We start from the raw sequence: 20,078 nt of genomic DNA, 5'->3' as shown, positions 1-20,078 counted from the left end.
ATTAACTATCTGCGAACATTTCAATAACAATTAAATCTAAAAGCAAATAACAAAAAGTAAATTACTAATACTATCCAATTAAACCACTAACATTAAAATTTATATAATCTTAATTGTTATGAACAAGGTAATCTCTTAGCTGATTTAAAGATAAATTAAATAAATCAATATCAACATTATTTGTCAGGGTCAAATTCCTATTAATATAATTAACAGCATTACACAGGGATTATTTACAGCATACCAGGTTCTATGAAAAGCAATATAGAATATTGGCTGGTGTATTAGCCGTTAGAACGGTACAATTGAATTTAAGCGAATAGGACAATACAACGTGCCATTTACAAGTTTAAACATAAATAGTATGCCAAATATCTCTCTGCGAGCAGTAAGTGAAGGCAAGCTTAACCGTTGTTCCATCACACTGTAATCATGGTTCTTCATTCTAATGCGCTCCCTAAAAGCACATACTCAGAAATTACCAAACATTCCAAGGAAACTGTGTGATTTTGAAAGTATAGTGCCCATAAAACTGAGCAGTATTCCAAGACAGGCCTTACTAACGCACAGTAGACCAATCTCGTAGCATTCACTGAAAAATACTGGCAATTCCTTAGAACAAAACCAAGCATCTTTGAGCCTCATAGATATGGAATTGATGTGCTCAACGAAGGGCAACTTGCAGGACAACCAGATCCTTATTAGTAGTGACACACTAAATTGCTGTACCATTGATGAAATAGGTCGATGGAAACACATTCACTTTGCACGTAAAGCTAATAAATACAACTTCTTTACGTTAAGTACGAAAATTCTGCTGATTTTTCGTACACCAAACACACTTTCTATCAAGATCTTGTTGCAGGAGTTCCTGGTCTAAAGGACTCATACAAAATCTCCAAAACTTCAAATCATCAGCAAATTTTAGACATTTACTATTCTCAAAACAATAAGTAATATCATTTATAAATAAAATAAAGAGTAGAGGCGAATAGTGACCGCCTTGAGGAACACCTGAATTGACGTATATGATATCAGACAAGAAACCACCAATTTTAATATGCTGCACACGACCAAACAATAAACTAGAGAACCACAACACCAGATTCCAATGAAAACCCAGACCCACCAACTTGCCCAATAGGATACGAAGGTTAACCCGATGGAACGCTATAATATTCATTTAAGCAATGGTTACCGGGTTATCAAATTGCAACAAATTATTACTATTACTGATAAGATTGGCTCAGCATTTTAAACTAAAATAAAAATGGACATAATGGTTGAGCTCTTTTGTACATTGGCAAAAAATTATGTAAATGAACTACCATTTCCCATTCTACCTATTACGATGATTCAAGGTTTGACAGGGTTTTTTTACTGGAGCGACTAAGAGGGAACTTGATTTCTTTTTCGGCCTTCTGCCTCAATTAATTCCTTTAGGTTTTTTCCGAACAACCATTAATCTGTAGACATACATTTGTAAAATTGACGAAAAACACAAAGTCACGGTCTCACAACATGTAATAAAACGGGCTACACGTGTTTAAACGATGCTCTAACTAGAGCGAATGTTGTGAGACCGTGACTTTGTGTTTTTCTTTGTTTTTCGTCAATTTTGTATGTTGGTCTCTTAGAGAATAATGGATGAGATTTTTGGATACATTTATAAGTCACCCTTATATCTTTGCGGAGATTCAGTATCAAAAAATATCGTCGAATTACGAAGTGTTTATGATAAAAGTCCAAAAGCAGTCTGTTAGAATTACTGGATTATTGTTGCTAACAATATCCATTATTGTTAAATATTATTTATGTATATGTGAAAACTATTTTAAATCAAAGTTTGATTCGATTTTATAACCCTATTCTCCTGCTGAAAAAAAAATAAAAATCTGATATGGTTGATGATAGTATGTATAATTTTATTTTTTATAATATTGATATATATTATGTATACATTTTGGCATTTTACTTATACATTTACACAATTGGTAATTTCCTTTTTATATTTATTAGGTCATCATTACCCATTAGCTATTTAAAATTATTCATTATTCCGCCCAATTAAAATTATTTCTTCTTCAGGTAAAGTTTGTCTTTTATAAGATAAGTCTGTAACCAAGTAGAGCACCAAAAGTCCGTAGAATGTGGTAATTAAGCCCATGAAGTTAAACACAAATGCTTCAGGAATAAATCGGGAATAGTCGTTGCTCCTAAAAAAACAAATTTTATAATATTAATATTTTACAATTTTTATAGCAAACGTTAAAACTATACACAAAACAAATTTTTTAATATACACAGAGGCACATTTTTTGAACTAAATATGGCTTGTAAAAAATTTAAATGTTAAGCATTTTTAAGTATTTTTACAAATTTTGAGTTTTAAAGAGTTATTTTACCTCTAAATAAATTCATTTATTATTTAACTTAACGTCTAAAAAACGTAAATAAATAAATTAATAGAACTTTTATTTCATAAGACCAATACTGTAAATTGCATGGAAAACGTCAGAAGAAGAAAATAAACAATACAATGGAAGTGAAAAAAAAATATATAAATTACTTCAAAAGCAAATATTAAAGTCAAGTGATCAGGCCAAATCCATTATTAAGAATTCCTCTAGGTCACCTATATGGTGCCGAAGAAAAATTAATCTTCTTTACATGAATAGGAAATTTATTGACCAGTTTTATACTCATATAACGAGGCTTCTTTTTAAGCAGTGCTAGATTGTGATCAGGCACTTGCAAATTGATATTAAATCTTGTGTTATATTCGTGTCAATGTCTCGCACATATTTTACGCGCGATAGAAAGTGATCAAAGTAATACGACAAAACAGTAGGTATTTTGGTTAGAAAGATCTCTAAGACGAAAAATAACAAGACAAACTGCAGCAAGTTTAGAACACAAGTTATGTATGTGACAGTTCCAGTTTAAAGCAAAGTCAATGTGAAATCCTAACAGTTTAGCTTCTGCCGCTTGAGCAATATTTTTTCCTTCATTTTGGGTTCTAAGTTTTATTTGCGATGTTCGTGATGTAAAATTAATAAAAACCGTTTTATCTGCATTTAAATGCAATTTGTTCTTACGAAACCAACCCTCAAATGCACAAAGCATGGCGCGCAATCATAATAGTACTTTACTGACAGGGTTATCATTACAAATATAATTATTATCTGCAAACATAACCGAATCGGTTGGACTATCCACAATTGTAGGTAAATCATTTACAAAAATTAAGTATAGTAAGGGGTTAGGTAATTAGGAAATTGTTTTAATCTATAGGTATAATCCCAAAATAAATAAAGAAGATTACTATAATTATAAGACTGCCTTATTTCACCGTTTTACAATATTTGTCGATCAATAACTCTGCAACCGACTTTCCCATGGTAATATGGATAAGTCTCTTTTTGATTTTATGTCTAAGTATAGCTTTCAGACGAGTTCAAAATAAATATCTTTTTTTGTATTTTATAGATATTTTATTGAGTTACTTTACTTATTACTTTTATTTATTTTATGTTTGCTTTAATATTATAATTTTTTTTACTTTACAGTTTGTTTAAAGTATATTTTTATAAACATTCATTTTTCCAAAAGTTGTAAAAATGTTCTTATGTTGCGAACGTGTCATTGAACAAAAACACAAATAAATATGCATGTCAAAAAAAGGCGAAATAATACTATAAGTAATAATGAATAGTGAACTATGATGCCCTTTCTGAGGTTCATAAATGTTAAAAAAATATTAATTTATTTTTTTTCATTAGTTTTTTTAGTTAGTTTTTTTACATCTTTTAGGGATGTATGATTGGAAAAGGTTTACATTTTGCTATTAGATATAAATATACTGTATGGTTTGTGTCAGAGCCAAGAGCAAAAATTTTGAAACTCCAAAGCAAATCTATTTTAAAAATTGGCCGGCTACGTCAACTTCTACAGAAGTTTATTGCAATATAATTATGTAAAATTTATTCCGATAAAAAATGATTTTAAAACCAAATTTAATTTTAAAATTATTTTCTCAGCCCAAATTTTAAATAATTGTATGAATTATACCGATATCAGTGGAGTAAACTTAATTACTTATAAGGACTAGACTTATTTAGCAAAAACGAATTAAATAAAGTTTATAAATATGAACAATGTGTGTTTATGTATTATGTTTATAAATATGATATTTTTTAATGCGACATCGAAACATTACAAGTACTTGATATTGTTTTAAAGTCAAAAGTTTATTGAAAAGCAAATTTGCTGTACAATTTACAAAGAATACCTAAATTTACAATAAACATTCACTACCGGCCAAAAGTGAAGAAACATTTACAAATTTAACAATAACATCTTAACGTACAAGATATTATTTTACATTTTTAGTAGAAAATATTTAGCTCTATTATTGCAGCATAAAAACACATCCTTCTTGTTTGTATTTACCTTATCAGTTGATCAAAAAATTATTTATGCTATTTTATGCGGACAAAAGTGAATAAACATTCCAAACAAATCCTATTTGGTATTTAAAGTGATTATTTATCATTAGTTTGATCTTAACGTTGAGTGTTAAACTGTTATATACGATTTGTGCAAAATGCCTCGCGGAATAGATCTGAGTATTGATCTCCGAAAATTAATTGTTTCAAAATTTCAAGCTGGTGTAAAACAAAGTGAAATTGCTAGGCAAATTAATCGTAATAGATCCGTAGTTTTAAAAACTATTGCTCCTTTTAAAAAATATAATACGTCCAAGGTATGGACGGCCAAGGCAAAAAATAAAAAAAATGTTGGCAACAGAACATCCCTTTATGCCCACCACAGAAATTTATAATGAAATACCTGGGGTTTCGGTATCTGTGCGTACTATTCGTCGTCGTTTGACTGAATTTGGACTTTATAGCCGTCGTCCAGCCAAAAAACCATTCATTTCTAAAAAGAATTGATTGGCTAGACTCCAATTTGCGTAGGAACATCTTGATTGGACAACCCAAAAGTGGAAAACGGTTCTATTTTCTGATGAAAGTAAGTTCTGCCTATTCGGATCTGATGGAAGGAAATGGGTTCGTCGTCCTGCCAATACTAGACTTAATCCAAAGTACACCAGGGCAACTGTAAAACATGGAGGAGGCAATATCATGGTTTGGGGTTGCTTTTCCGGATCAGGAGTAGGATCATTAAGAAAAGTTGACGGAAAAATGGACAGATTTCAATTTTTAAGAATTCTTCAGGATCATATGCTTCCATACGCAGAAGAAAATATGCCGCTTCGATGGTCGTTTTAGCAGGATAACGATCCGAAGCATACCGCAAAAGTAGTAAAGAAATGGTTCGAAGACAACAATGTGCCCCTTATGAAATGGCCCGCACAAAGTCCGGATCTAAACCCGATAGAAACCCTAGGGGACCATTTAGATAGAAAAATCAGACAAAAAAATAAAGATAAATTTAGAAACCAGGATGATTTGTTCACAGCTCTTTAAGAGGAGTGGAATTCCATTTCAGCAGATTATATTGACAGTCTAATGAACTCTATGCGAAGTCGGTGTGCTAAAGTTATAAAAAATAAGGGTTTTGCTACACATTATTAGTCTTTGTATGTACAACTAACTAATACATTGTGTATAAAAAATAAATAAAAATAGTGTTTCTCCACTTTTGTCCCCTGTAAAAAAAAAAAAAATATATTAGTTGTGACTTGTTTTTTTTTTTAATTTTTTATTGAGGTACTGAAGACTAGAAACAAAATTATATTTAAAAAAAAAAATTATCAAATACACTAATATAAAAATAAATACAAAAGACACTTTGTTTCTCCACTTTTGTCCGGTAGTGTATAACAAACAATTATAAAGTGTACTTAGAGGTATAGTAGAAATAAAATAAAATTAACCTAGACATACATGCACGCAAATTACAAGTCTTTAAGGTTCTGCAACATAGGTATAGATAGGTCAAGAATTTCTGTGAAAGAATAATTAGCAGATCTCAATAAAGCTTTTTTAATGACAATATCAAATTTTCGTCTATTCAAGTTGCGAATCCTTAAAGACAATAAATTATATATGAACTTTCCATAGTGGAAAATAGTATTATTTCTACTTAAAGTCCTCCGAGACTGACGGACCTGAAGGTTTTGTCTAGAACGTGCTTGGTAATTACGTATATTAGCCCTTTGTTGGAAGCTATTAGAATGACAGTGACGAAATGTTTCAAACAAAATAAGATCATATAGAGTTAATATTTTGTAGGGTTAAAACAGAGGCTTACAGTGGTCCCTATAGTCTGCACATGATAAGACCCTAACAGCTCTCTTCTGCAGAAGAAACAGAGAATGTAACTTAGTAGCAGTACAATAACCAAAGAACAGGATGCCATACCTTAGGTGAGATAGAAAAGGGCATGGTATACTTCTTTTGAGATGCCTGGGTTATTAATCTCCATAGCTACTGTTTTTACTGCGTAAATAGCTGATGATATATGTAATGTGAACATCCCACTTTAAGTTTTGGTCGATCATTAGTCCCAGGAACTTATTATACTCATCCACTCTCTGAACCAAACTATTGTGAATTTGTAAGGATATTCTAGGAGAGAATGTGTTGGGAAAAACCATAAATTTAGAAGTATTTAAAGCTAACCTGTTTTCATCAAACCAGCATTTTATTTTGTGCAAGTCCTCGTTAATAACGCTCTGCAGAAGAGATGTGTAATTGTGTATAATTGAAATTTAATAATATAATAAACAAATTATAATATTAAAATAGCAATATTATTAGGTAATTAATAATTTGTGCTGTTAAGGAGTAAATTAATTTTCCTATATTACTTACAGTGTAAATAAAGCTTTTTCCGTAAGTCCAGTCATAACGCTTATAAGGCCCATTATAAAAGTTATGGTTCCAAAGACTATATGAACTGGCATCATTGTTTTTCGCATGGATGATGACAATCCTGGGTATAAAAATGATATAAATCCGGCCAAAAACTGAAAGATAAAACAAAAATAAATTGAATATAAACTGGAAATACTATATTTAAATGATAAATATATTAAGGGTTACTTAGGTATTAGCTTCATATGACATTGTGGACTCTTTGTAATTTGTGATCTGAATTAATTTATGATAAAAATTTTAATTTTTATAACCTTAATTGTCACTTATAGGTAAATCCTGAAAATTTTGAAATTCCTCCATTATATCATTATAATTGTAGCGTTTTTACGATTCGTTTATAGGAGTTAATTAAAATACTCCAAGCACACAAATAGTTAACTGATTTATTACACACGTTCACACTACTAGTTTTCTACGGTAATACTGGGAAAATTTAATCATAAGGTATTTATTTATTATTTAAAAATCGCGCCAATATTTCTACTTGACCTGGCGGTAAGGGCTCGTTTATTGGTTAGACGATTGTTCCGGAAGAAAAAAAAACCCGTTTATAAATTTTACCACTATTATTACTACTATACTTTTTTATAAACACCCTCAGATTTTAAAATACCCTGTATATTACGATTGCTACTATTATATATAAGTAATATAATATAATATAAATATAATAAATAATATAATAAACCCTGCATATTACGGTTACTACTATTATTAAAATAATTTTTGAATTTTACAATCTCGCTGAAAAATATTTTCTAGATTTTCATGCAGATTAGTCCGTTCAAACCTTGTTCCCATGCTTTTACAATGGTACTGAACTACTAATTTACTGCTCGTTTATGGCCACTTGTCCTCAGAGCAGGTATATCTGCTTAGTTGTAATCGCCTAGTTTTTGGTTTTTTTCATAGAAAATGCCATTTTGCTGGAAAACTGTAATATTTAACTAAAAAAGGCTTTTGGTGGATTATAGCCAGATAAATTTTGATTGCCTGAAAGCGAAAGTAGTTTTTATATGTATAAACTTTTAGACGCGGCGCACCCTGTATACTACCGAGCATCATATACCTCTGTTTAAAAATTAAACTTTAAAATGACATAAACAAATTGATCGTAGATATCCTTTTTGTATATGAAAAAAGTAAACAATCTAAAAATCAACGTTTTTTTTAAAACAATTTTTTCTTTAGGCCTCTTTATCTTAGGAGCTTTCAAAAAAAAGTTTTAATAAAAAAGAAAGCTACATTTACAGAAAAGTGCGGTTTAGTCCCAATCTGAAGCTACTACTGTTGGTACTACTATTGTACCACCCAAAATCTTTAAAATTCAATCACAAAAATCCCACTTCTGGAGGATCAATCTTAAAGGTGCCCTTTCGGAGCAGGTTCTATGAAGGATTTTTATGCCAATGAGTTTCCGAAAATTCAATCCAGTCAGTTTTTCAGAAAGAAATACACCGGGTTTTTCTAAAAAAAATAGGTTTTTACCAACTTCGGAAGAGACGAGGAGAAAGAAAGCGGGTACGTGCGAATTAAGAAGGTACGTAACAGCAAACGGAGTACCATTGTGTAACCTCATCCTTTCCATATAACCCGAACAAAAGGTCGACATAGAGCAAAAGTTATAAGCAATTATGCCAGACGAGGTCCGAAAATTAATCCAAAGCGATGGATCCTATAATACATCCTATAATAAGGGAAGCGTATTGATAAAACTTCCTTATATGCATTCTTGTCTGTCGATACCTAAAGTACGAGAGCGTCAGAATAGTAATGCATAATTTCGTTCTGGCATGATTTAATCCTGGAAAAATGAAGCGTATGCGTCCACCATATTATACATTGTATTTGTATATCTTCTTGTACGTGAAATTCCCAAGTATAACGGTGATTGTATATGTAGGTTTTTCGGAAATTGGTTGTCGCAAATTATAATAAGAAACATTAGTTTCCCTAAATACCTAAATTGAAAAAACCTAGAAGCAAGGCAATCATAGTTATTATATATTAAAGTGTAGAAGGTGAGGTAAGAGTGTTAAAGGTATCTAAAACTACAATTATTATTTACCTGAATTGTATAAATAATAACAGTTAATAGTCCAATCCAAGAATGGAGACTGTAGAGATTTGGTATAGGAGGTGTAGCTAAGTTGTGTGAATCAAAAACAGCTTTAAGGCCAATAACTGATAAAATAAACGCCAACAAATGGATTCCAGCATGAAGTAGTTTCAGTTTCTTCTTGGACATATATCTGCCAGTTCGGTATATTAGAATAGCTGTAAAAAAATTTCCATCATGTGCCAAAATATTCACGCAAATTAAAAAAAAATACATATACCAGGTGTCTCAGTGTAAAACTCAAAATGAATGGTTATTGTATCAGTCAATTTGCATAATCGATTATCTATGCACAAAATAGTAAATTACCTAAAAAAACGCTTTAAGTCCCATGTTCACCATTGTTAATGGTTTGATCTCCTTTAAATTAATTAACCTTCATGATTTTTTCTGTTTTAGAATGAGATAATTTAAAAATTGTATATTTGCTTGGTTTTTAAAAATAAGTAAACCGCAAGTATTTCGAAATATTCTATAGCGATATAAAAAGAGCGGACTTGTCATATATTCAGTTCTGGTATTTATTTAACAATTACCAAATTCAAATCATTTATAAATATTCCTCCAATCACACGATCGAACGATATGGATAATATCGACTTAATGTTAATAATTGCCTGTAGTTAACCTATATTTATTTATTTATATCACTCCACAGGGTTACATCCAATTATTGAGCGTGAAGGAAACAGACAATAGAAAAATATTAATGATATAACTCAAAAACTATCGATACAAGAAAAAAAGTGCTCTACATAAAAAAGATCTTAATTAGAAAAAATTACAGTTATATAAAATAAAAGAACATTTGTGATTAAAAAAGTGTAGGTACTTTTTTATTAGCTGTAACACTACAATTAAAATGTCACATTGATTTTGAACAGAATTATATGTGTCGCACGCTCTACGCAGTGGAGAAAATTTATTGATGTTTGTTCTAGGTCTTGATAAGTAAAACGTTTGTGGGTGTCTGGCTGATATGCGAGGCAAATGAAAATTAAGCTGTTCTAACATTTCAGGCAAATCAATAAAGTTATTTACCAATTTATATAAAAACTGCAAATCAGCAAATTTCTGCCTTTTCTCTAGTGTAAGTAAACGAAAATCTTTTAAACAGTTGTATGTGTGGAAAACTAGTTTCCGGGTACACTCTGTCGCACTTAAACCATAGAATTTTCAGAAATCTTTTTTTGCATATTTTTAATATTATCATTAATATGGTTTTGATAATGGGGGCTTAAGAAGCATTCGAGTATAGATCTGACATAAGGAAAATATAATATAAAAGTTTTAAACTAAAAATACCTCTGAGATTCTGAGAGTTGCATATTATGAAACCCAACATTCTGTAGCTACGTTTGACAATATCTGTTGGATGTGATTGAAAGGAAAGAGAACTGTCAAAAATTTCCCCAAGCCTTTAAAAACTGGTGATTTGGGCACGTTAACATTACATTTGGTTGGGTTTTAGGGCAATAAATAAGGACAACCAATATGCATAGGCAAGCGTTTATTTTTGATATTTTTAGCAAAGCCAATCTTTCCAAGATTCTTTTCTAAAATTGTTTATATTTTTGGTCCTGTAGCAAAAATGTGCTAATACACCTGAGAAAATATACAGGGTTTCAATTTGAATAATGTCATTTTGACCAATCATATATTTCCAATGACAAACACTTTTTTTTATAATGGTATTAATTTTTTATCTATTTTTTAATAACACAGATATATTATTTAATTTTTCTGAACAAAGTAATAGCTTATAATAAAAATAAATTGAATTATTTTACACATTAGATAAATGATCAGTGACAAACTAAGCCAACTGGAACTATGAAATAAAAAAAAGAACTGAACTATACCTGAAAGGCTAAAATCTATCTTACCGAACAGGAAGTTCTATGGAATGCACAGCAAATCAAATTAGCAAATAAGCTGTGTGGACACCTTATAAAAAATAAATTCACTAATCAGGTTCTTGTAAAACTCATGGGGAAATAAATAATTTAAATTAGTGGAAACTTATTAAAAAATTAAATAACTTATTAAAAAAAGTGGTACATACAAATTTATCTTGTAATATTTGTGGCATTATTAAATATAGAATTTAAGAAATCTGTCAATATTAATTTTCGTAGCCCAACCATAGGTTCAATAGAAGACTAATTTTTGTATCTGTTTTAAAAAAGAATAAAAGTCTCTGAAATAGTTAGACTCTTATCTGAAGAAAAGACTTTGAAAACAAAAAAATTATGTGTGCATAGTATTTATAGAAGTTGCGTCTACCTAAAGTTTTTGTCAGTACCCAAAAAAATAAATAAATGAATTATAAATCAAGATTGTGCAAGAGATGATCTGGCAACGCGGTTGGAAAGATACCTGCCGTGTAAGGTTATGAGTTTATAGTATTCTGCCAAAGTTTCTCTTTTTCAATATTTGAAGGAGAAACATAAATAGAGAAAACAGAAGATTCAATTATATACTATACTCACGAATAAGGTTTACTTAAATATTAATCACTTCTGGATATTCAGAGAACCGTGATACTGTATACCGCTATAATACGCTCCAATCAAGTTAATCTTAAAAACTCGTATTACTCCGTAATTCTTAATTGTATGTACAAAGCAATCAAACATATAAGTTAACCAGTAGATGGCAATATTCAAGAACGAATTTATAATTTAATTAATTATTTACATTAAAATGTACATATTCCATTACATTACATTAAAATGTACATTTTCGTCAAGATATCGGGAAATATTATCTGAAAAAAAAGACAGACATACCAGTAAGTACTGTTTCCGAGATTCTTTATTTGCTATAGGCGAGGGAAAGAAAGGAACTAAGGAGACAAACATAAAAGAGATAATGAATTATTTAAACACTCATATAATTTACGAAATACGCACAGTTGTGTCCATATAAGTTTGCCCCATTTAGGAAACCTGTACAGTCGACTCAGATTCTGCTTCATTAAAGCAGGTGTGTGAGAAAATTTTTTTTGTATATGAAAACATTCTCTTTACATTTTATGTCATATAAAAGATATGAAGGGAAAATATGTTGGTAAAAAAAACAAATATTGATCACACTTATCAGTTTTACTCGAGTGAAGCTCTCGCGAAAAGATACTTTGCTAGAAAAAAGACATGAGTTAGGAACACGTTTTCCGAATAACGAAATATCTGCCGAAGATAAAGATATAAAATAACATGTAACAACTAACATTAAGGAACAAAATGAAAACTGCAATATATTAACAGTTTTTAATTAGTAAATTTGGTTGGTTTGCTCCTTAGATTATTAAAACGTTGACTTACCTTGTGAATAAAGGAATACCATACTAAGAACCATCATAAAAGGATGCCAATTAAACTGCTTTTTTGGGTCAGCCTGCCAGGAAAAACCATCTCTATAGTACATCAGCCAGAATAGTAATAACACAATCAGACCTATCCCTAAGGATGATGTGAAAACATATAAGCTATTGTACAATTTAGTTTTTTGGTGGCCTACTCGAGCTTCCATTGTGCTGTAACAAAAAATTAATTAAGTAATTTAATAGTAATAGTGATAAAAAATAATATTAATAATAATATCAATGATAATAATACAATATTCGAACAACTACGTTTAATGATGTACAGGGCGGCTATTCCTATTACCAAAAAATTAGGAGTTAAAATCGAAGCTAAAAAACAAACAATTCCAAAACTGAAAAGCCCGCATCACTGTAGGGAAGAAGATTTCACAATAAAGTAAAAGCTATCAGAAAAAACAAAGATCAACTACCAGAATTTACAAAGGTGTGCAGAAGAGGAGTGAAGGAAAAATATTCTATTGAAGGCTTAATGATTCAACGTCTTACCAAAACAATAACAAATACCCATCTTAAAAAAGCATTAAAAATTTTTGGAGTGCTCAGCTAACAACAATAGATGAGTGTAACCTCAATTGAAGATGGATTAATGTTAATATTAAAGAAGAGTATTTAACGTCAACTGAAATACCAAAAATAAGACGGGTAGAGGGGGACAAGAGCGGTAGAACAAGAAGATCAAGAGATATGTAATAATAAATCAGAACATATAAACCATAGAAAAGTAAGATACGAAATAGAAGAAAATATAAATATGCCTACAACCTATACAAGAAAGTGGACTTTAAAGTTAAAAGAGAAATAGCTTATAATGATGCAAAGTTTTTTAACTATTTACATTTTTTATAAGATATTGATGTTCCAGGGACACCTAAAAATCCAATAAAATAATTCAAATATCCTCTGCTAAAAATATTGAAACGAACCACAAATAGGTCAAATAGAACTGGTTAACACGTTAACTGCCATGTGTACCATATATGGACACAGTCAATTTTTATTCAGCGCCATGTGTACCACCAGTGGACACAGAACTTCTTACCTTCCAAGCCATGTGTACATGGGGCGGCCACATTAAGCGTTGATTGAAATGTATGTATGCATTGGTCTGGCGTAGGAAATAGTTTGTTTAAGAATGGCTCGGGAATATTTTTGTTTTTCGAAATAATATGACACAAAATATTGACGTTTTTAAATGATACGTTTATTTTTTCAATGGGCAGTAATTTAACATGTAAAATTGTTATTTATAATCATAAAATAAACAAACTAATTTTAAAAACAAAATACTTCAAAATGAAAAGATTATTTTATATTTTTAAAAACATGTTTTTGGAAAAAACAGTCCATACAAATAAAAATATTTTCGTCACAACCTAGACATACGTAGGAAACTCTTTTGGTATTTTTTACAGCATTATTACACCCCTGTTCTTGTGACTTTCTTTCGTAGCAATATCTGCACCTGCCTCTTTTTTAGCTTTTTCTCGTTATCCGTCTTTTCGGAAACTTTGTGCTCTTTTGAGGGATTCATTGGGATTGGCGGTACTGCCGTTTCCAAAAGTTACATGGCAAAATTTTCTTTAAAAGTCGTTATTGAAATTTTTTTCTCGTTAATTTTATTGTACAGATTTAAGGCATTTACGACTGCGGTACCTGTGATAAATTCAAAGGCCAATTTTCTGTACCATTTAATTGACTTTCTAAGAGAATTTGAATAAGCTGACATTTGGTCTGACATAACAAATGATTCGGCCTTATTAGTCGATTATTGCAGAAGGTTTGAGCCTAGGACCCTCTCTATAGTGTACTTCCTTTAGTTCATCTGTATGTTTTGTGGATAAGAAGAGCACGTCCCTCTTGTCATGCCACTTCATAACAACAACTTTATTTTTATTTTGTTTTGCAACAATTTCCCCTTTTTTTAATTTTGCATCAACTACAGACTTTGGTAGGTTTCTTCTGTTTTTACGAATCGTTCCAACTAGATGAGTTGATCTATTTTGCAAGTTTTCCGCAAGAGGAATAGAGGTGTACCAATTGTCTGCAAAAAGGGTCCGGCCACTATCAAGCAATGGTTGCAACATTTCCATAACAATAGATTCCGCAACCGATTGTCCATTTATTTTCTCTTTACCACAATATACTTTCAGGATGTAAGTAAAACCTCCATCTAGACATACTTTATGAACTTTAATGCCGAACTTATGTCATTTTCCTTTTATATACTGTCGAAAGGATAATTTACCTCGGAAAGGTATCATGGTTTCATCGATGCAAAGAGACGCTTCTGGAATAATGCAGAAAGAAGCATTCTTATTCAGCATATCAACAAGGCATTGAATTTTATGAAGCCGGTCATTGAGAGGACAACCTTCATTATTTGCCAAATGAAACATACGTAAAAGCAGCTCAAATCTATTCCGCGGCAAATATTTTGATATTTCGTTTTTATATAATGGATGTTTGCGCCAATAATATTTTAGTGATGGTTTTTTATCCAATCCCATCCAAATTAAAATAGCAATAAATGTTCGTATTTCGTTATAATTAGTATCCACCCATGCATTTAGGCGAGAATATTGGCCAATATTTTCATTCGTTATGTCAACGTTTCGACAACGATCTTATTAATAACATCGTCGGATACAAGTAATTAAAAAAAATGAAGTTCATCCTTACTGCGCATTTGGGTCTGCAAGGCTAGTGAAATTCCAATATTCATTGGTAGAGTGAATGTCGAAAAATTTTCTGAAGCTGGTCTCCACTCCGGTCTTTCATCATTGCCTGAAGAATCTATGTCTATATCTAACTGAGCAGATGTTGAAGGCTCGGAAGTATCTAAAGAAATGGAGGGTAGTGTATAAGAAGATAATCATTACTAGGAAGAGAAAATATGAATTTTAGACGTTAAATTTGATATACATAAGTATTCCACTTAGTTTCGTACGCGAGTTAGTATATTGAAACTTTTTACAACACTGTTTTTTTCTAATAACATTTTAGAAAATAAACTATGTATAAAAAATGGAATTGCCAAACCTCCTACGTACCTAACTGACGTACATACTTCATCTTTTTCTTTTTAGGGCGGTCTTCTTCAGAACTGCTTGAAGATATCTCGCCGGCCAAATATGTCGGATCCAAATCAGAATCTGAGATATTTGAAAACTCGTCACTCATGTCGAGGTCTCTATAAATCTCTATTTCTTCTGCTGCAGCCTCCACTGCTTGTTGCATCTCAGTATCAGAAATAATTCTTTTCTTTAATAATTATTAATTTCTTTTCTTTGCCGCCATTGCTCCTCCAAATTATAGCCCACAAAACAACATGTTTTTACACCGATTTTTATAGAAAGAATGACTGAAGAAGGCAACAAACATAAAATGCACGTGGTATTTGCGCTTCTAGTGAAAACCGTACAACTGCTGCCATCTCTCCAGGCGAATCAACATTGACCTTGTACGTGTCCAGACAAGATACACGTGGCACACGACATCAAAAAATAAAACATTATGAATTAAATAATTTAACTATTACAAAAAGAATGTGCAAGAAGTTCTAAAAGGTGCAAGGAATTACTTAAAATCGACTGTATAATTGCAGAGCAGGCAAATACTAAATAGTATATAAATTTGCATCTACAATATATTGAATATACAATGGAATATGATACAGTGCCATATAACTGATTGTTACATTTAAATATATAAAATCAATCCATTATGGCAAAAAATCCTTAAGCATTCAATATCCAACTAGAATGTAAATCTTATTTATATTCTATTTAGATATTGAATGTGGGCAAAAATTACTTTCAGTATAAATCAATATAAATACTAGTATGCAATGTCAATACTATGAAGAGCAGACCACTTTTGATCACTTGGAGCAGCAGCTGACAACAAAATATGCACCAATCTGACGGATTGTCATGTTACAGATACAAAAGTAAATAAAATAAAATACTGCACCCAAGTCTTTAGTGAAATCATCGGATCCTACATGCATAATATAGCAAAATGTAATACCTTAAAATATGCTTTCTATATCTAGACATCAGAGACCAAAATAAATTACCTAGTGACGCTCAATACACAGCAGAACCCATCTTATTTCTGTATCGAGTTTTTGACAGCCATTGAGGCACTCCAAAGCTGATGCCAAACCTAAGAGAAGAGCAATTTCAGCACTTTCAATGAATGAGCAACTTTGGCAGATTCTATGCAAATCTTGGAGTCATTATTAGTCAAAAGAGAGTATTATAATTATAAGTCTGAGAGTTATTGCCTCTTTCATTGCTAATTTGAACATTCCTAGTGAATTGAGTAGGAAGTAATTCCTTAGTAATTTTTATTTCCTATTCTACATTTTGTACTATGACGTTTCGTAACACCCTGTATAAATTTGACTGTAAAAACTTTCCTCTTCATACCACAAAGTTCTTAATTAAATTAAGATGCGAGTTTATACATTGTGGAATTTGGACGTATTTTTTTCACACTTTAACAAGCGAGTGTGCGTAACTTGTGTTAACTGTTAACTAGTTAATTTTTATTGTATAACTTAAGATCTTATTGCTATAATCCCTTTTTATAATATAGCAATACGTTTTGTGAATATTTTTTGAAAGTCTTTCAGGAATTATAAGACATATTACACAAATAAAAAAGTGATGAAGGGTTTTTGTTTCCTAGGGAGACAAAAAAAATCCCAATTTACCACTTTTTTAATCTCCCTACTATAGTTGTCGAAAGAACCCCATTTATTTTTGAAGTGCATGGTATAGTAGCGTTGATTGAACATTTGGCGAACACATAGCGTTGATTGAACCCAAATATTTAATCAACGATAGTAGAGTAAAATTCAAATTTCGCGCCATAATCAAATTTTAAATTTCTCGCTTTTATAAGGTAAACAAACAAAAACAGTAAAAGTAACACGAAATCATTTTTGTTTCCGGTTCATACTACTCGAAGACATTCAGAGGTGGTTCAGTATTCTATTCGCTCTTATGGAAGTTTCCTATGTAAGAAGTGTTAATCTATGGATACTAGTCACAATTAAATAAATGTATAAAAATTATGAGAGTGGAGAGAAATGCGAATGAGTGCTTTGCACTTCTTGTTATTAGTTTTTTCAAAAACATTCCACAAAGCAATAACGTTAGTAGGTATCACCCTTATAATGTATTATGCTATAAATACTTGTGTATTAATGGCAGCATATCAGCATAAAAGGGAAAAATGTTAGAAAAAAACACAAAAAAAATTGTGAGGTTAACTTAACGCCTTTTCCTATAATAGGAGTTTATAAGTAGTTGTGTATATGCCTTTTCCAAAGTGAAATGCCAAAAAAGTGGGAAGTAATTTAAATGTGGTCCCTGAAGAAACCTAGAAGTGTTTACATAGACACAAATGAAATTTAAACCACCCCATTTAAGAAGGGTTAAATTTGCGTATTAATTTTTAGGACACGTGTTATAAATGCAAGAAAAAATGCGTGACGTATTTAAATCGCATCTTCAATATTTAGTTATTCTATGGTGTAAATGTATTGATTGACAAATATTTTAAATATTACAAAATTATCATAAGTTTATCCATGTTAAATATAAAAGAATTTACATATTTAGGTGCAGATAACCTTACATAATATATATAAACTTATCTATTTTTAAACTTTAGGATATGATAAAATTATAAAAAGAGAAAATATTTATTTCTTAACCACCCTTTATTACTATTTATCAATTATTATGCAAATACTACTAAAGCCAACTTTCATGAGGAATGAAACCCAAAATAAAAAACCCAGAAAGTTTAATAATGCAAACCTCTGTATAGAAAAAAAAACATTTTTTTGATGACTTGCAAATGTAATTTTTTACATAAAATAATACCTAAAAAACAGTTTGACCTAATTTTTAAGATATGCATGCAATTTGTTTAAATTCTCACATCCAATCTAAAAATGTATTTATATATAGGATGTTCTATTCAAATAAATGATCTTGACATTTTATTAAACTATCAAAATATGTTATTTTCCTACGTTGCCAAGTTTCATTCAGTTAAGATTTTATGTTACTGATTGAGCATGGGCTTAATTTTGTTACATTTGTAAATTTCTTTGTTGTGATTTATTTAAGTAAATCCCTATCCCTATGTCATATGAATTTTTATAAATATTTTCCAATAGCAATGTTATTAAATTATTACCATTTTACTGAGGTAAAAATAATATTTCTTACATATACTTACTTAATAGGGTCAACACTTGTTGCTTCTGTCTGGCGCTCCTGCTGGCTTAATAAGGACTCTGAACTCATTGAAAATCATATGTATCTCAATCTAAGAAGAAATCAATACTTATATGTTTTGACCTTTTGTCTTTTGGTAAAAAATCCATGGCTCTCTGTCTATTTATGCGTCCGATCGTTGCTCAAAACCAAAATCGAGAACGCAGCATTTGTCGTTCGCTAGCAACTTATTTATAGTCCGCGCGCGATGTTATTTCATTTTTAACCGATCTTAGGCGAATAACCAAAGCGTTTTGGTTTTTACCAATTTCCGATTGGTATTTACCTAAACGTTTAGGTGCTGTTGGTTTTTAAGAAGTGGCGTTATCAATCTATTGTCAAAGTTGTCACCAACATTAGCGGTAAATACCCAACTGCCTAGTAGTTTTTAATTTTTGGTTAAATGGTTATTTGAAATGCCAAAACATCCTTAATTTATAAAATCCTAAAATTATAAAAATAAAGTCTGAATTTATATACGTTGTAGGGTGTTTTGTCTTTAAAAATTGTGCAGCCCAACCGTCTTGACGAATATGTCAATCATGATATAATGATGATATAATAGTATTTAGTAATTGCTTTTTTTTTGAAAATAAGTATAATTAAATTAAATTACCAAAATTTTACAAATAACAGAAAAATACAAAATACGCACTTTTGCCGGTTTTCGAACACCCGGAATTGTTGTCAGCCAAAATTGTACCCGTTTTTGACCAATACGTTCTATTTTCGTCCACATGCCTTACCGTTTTTCGTCCATTGAGTTTTTTTACTTGTAAGTTCTTATATTTTATAATAAAACTATTATTTATACCTATTTATTAGAAAAAAAACGGTTTTGCTTAAATCTGTATATTATATTAATTAGATAATCTGATTATCAAAAATAGATTTTTCTTATTTAGATGCTTTAAAAGTAATAGCCTAATTATTAAGGGATTTTTAACATTAACCAAGCATCAATATACAAATTTTACACATTAAAACAGTAACAAAAAATAAATAAATAAAAGCAACAAATTATACCTTAAAATGTAGCAGAAACTAAAATGAATGATGAAAATTCCATGAATTTTTGGAAAAAAAGGAACAAAAAAATGAAGCTATAAAAGAGTGCAAGCAGAGAAACTAAGAGCAACAAAAACAAATATAATCTTTTGATGCTGCTTCAATGTACGTCATTCCAATAAACTCTGTGCATCGCAAGTGAAACCAATTTGTGCACTTATCACATCCAATGTTCTTTTCATCGTCTATGTCTGTATCGCTTACTAAATCTCCATTACAAATAATACATTTTGTTTTTTCCTTCCTTTCAGCCCCTTCGTGAGTGCTGCCTTGAACATTGTCTGCCTTTTTAACAT

The 20,078-nt window shown here is 30.6% G+C and overlaps 1 protein-coding gene across 2 annotated transcripts; it reads right to left on the bottom strand.

Annotated features, from left to right (window-relative positions):
* Window positions 1-1,901: 1,901 nt before the first annotated feature.
* LOC126750526 (putative transmembrane ascorbate-dependent reductase CYB561 homolog) lies at window positions 1,902-18,854 on the bottom strand. 2 transcript variants are annotated; one of them, XM_050460166.1, is made up of 5 exons: window positions 18,677-18,854; window positions 12,354-12,565; window positions 8,977-9,185; window positions 6,843-6,997; window positions 1,902-2,216 (listed from the first exon to the last, which is right to left on the bottom strand). In XM_050460166.1, exons 1-5 carry the CDS (start codon window positions 18,742-18,744, stop codon window positions 2,048-2,050), a joined length of 813 nt encoding a protein of 270 aa, XP_050316123.1. In that variant the 5' UTR covers window positions 18,745-18,854; the 3' UTR covers window positions 1,902-2,047. The 2 variants fall into 2 exon arrangements, with proteins under 2 accessions (XP_050316123.1, XP_050316124.1); XM_050460167.1 differs by lacking the exon at window positions 18,677-18,854 and adding an exon at window positions 16,494-16,562.
* Between the last annotated feature and the right edge of the window lie 1,224 nt (window positions 18,855-20,078).

Source organism: Anthonomus grandis, chromosome 2 (assembly GCF_022605725.1).
Source record: "Anthonomus grandis grandis chromosome 2, icAntGran1.3, whole genome shotgun sequence".
Lineage (NCBI taxonomy): Eukaryota > Metazoa > Arthropoda > Insecta > Coleoptera > Curculionidae > Anthonomus > Anthonomus grandis.
This window is presented reverse-complemented; position numbering and strand designations above follow the sequence as displayed.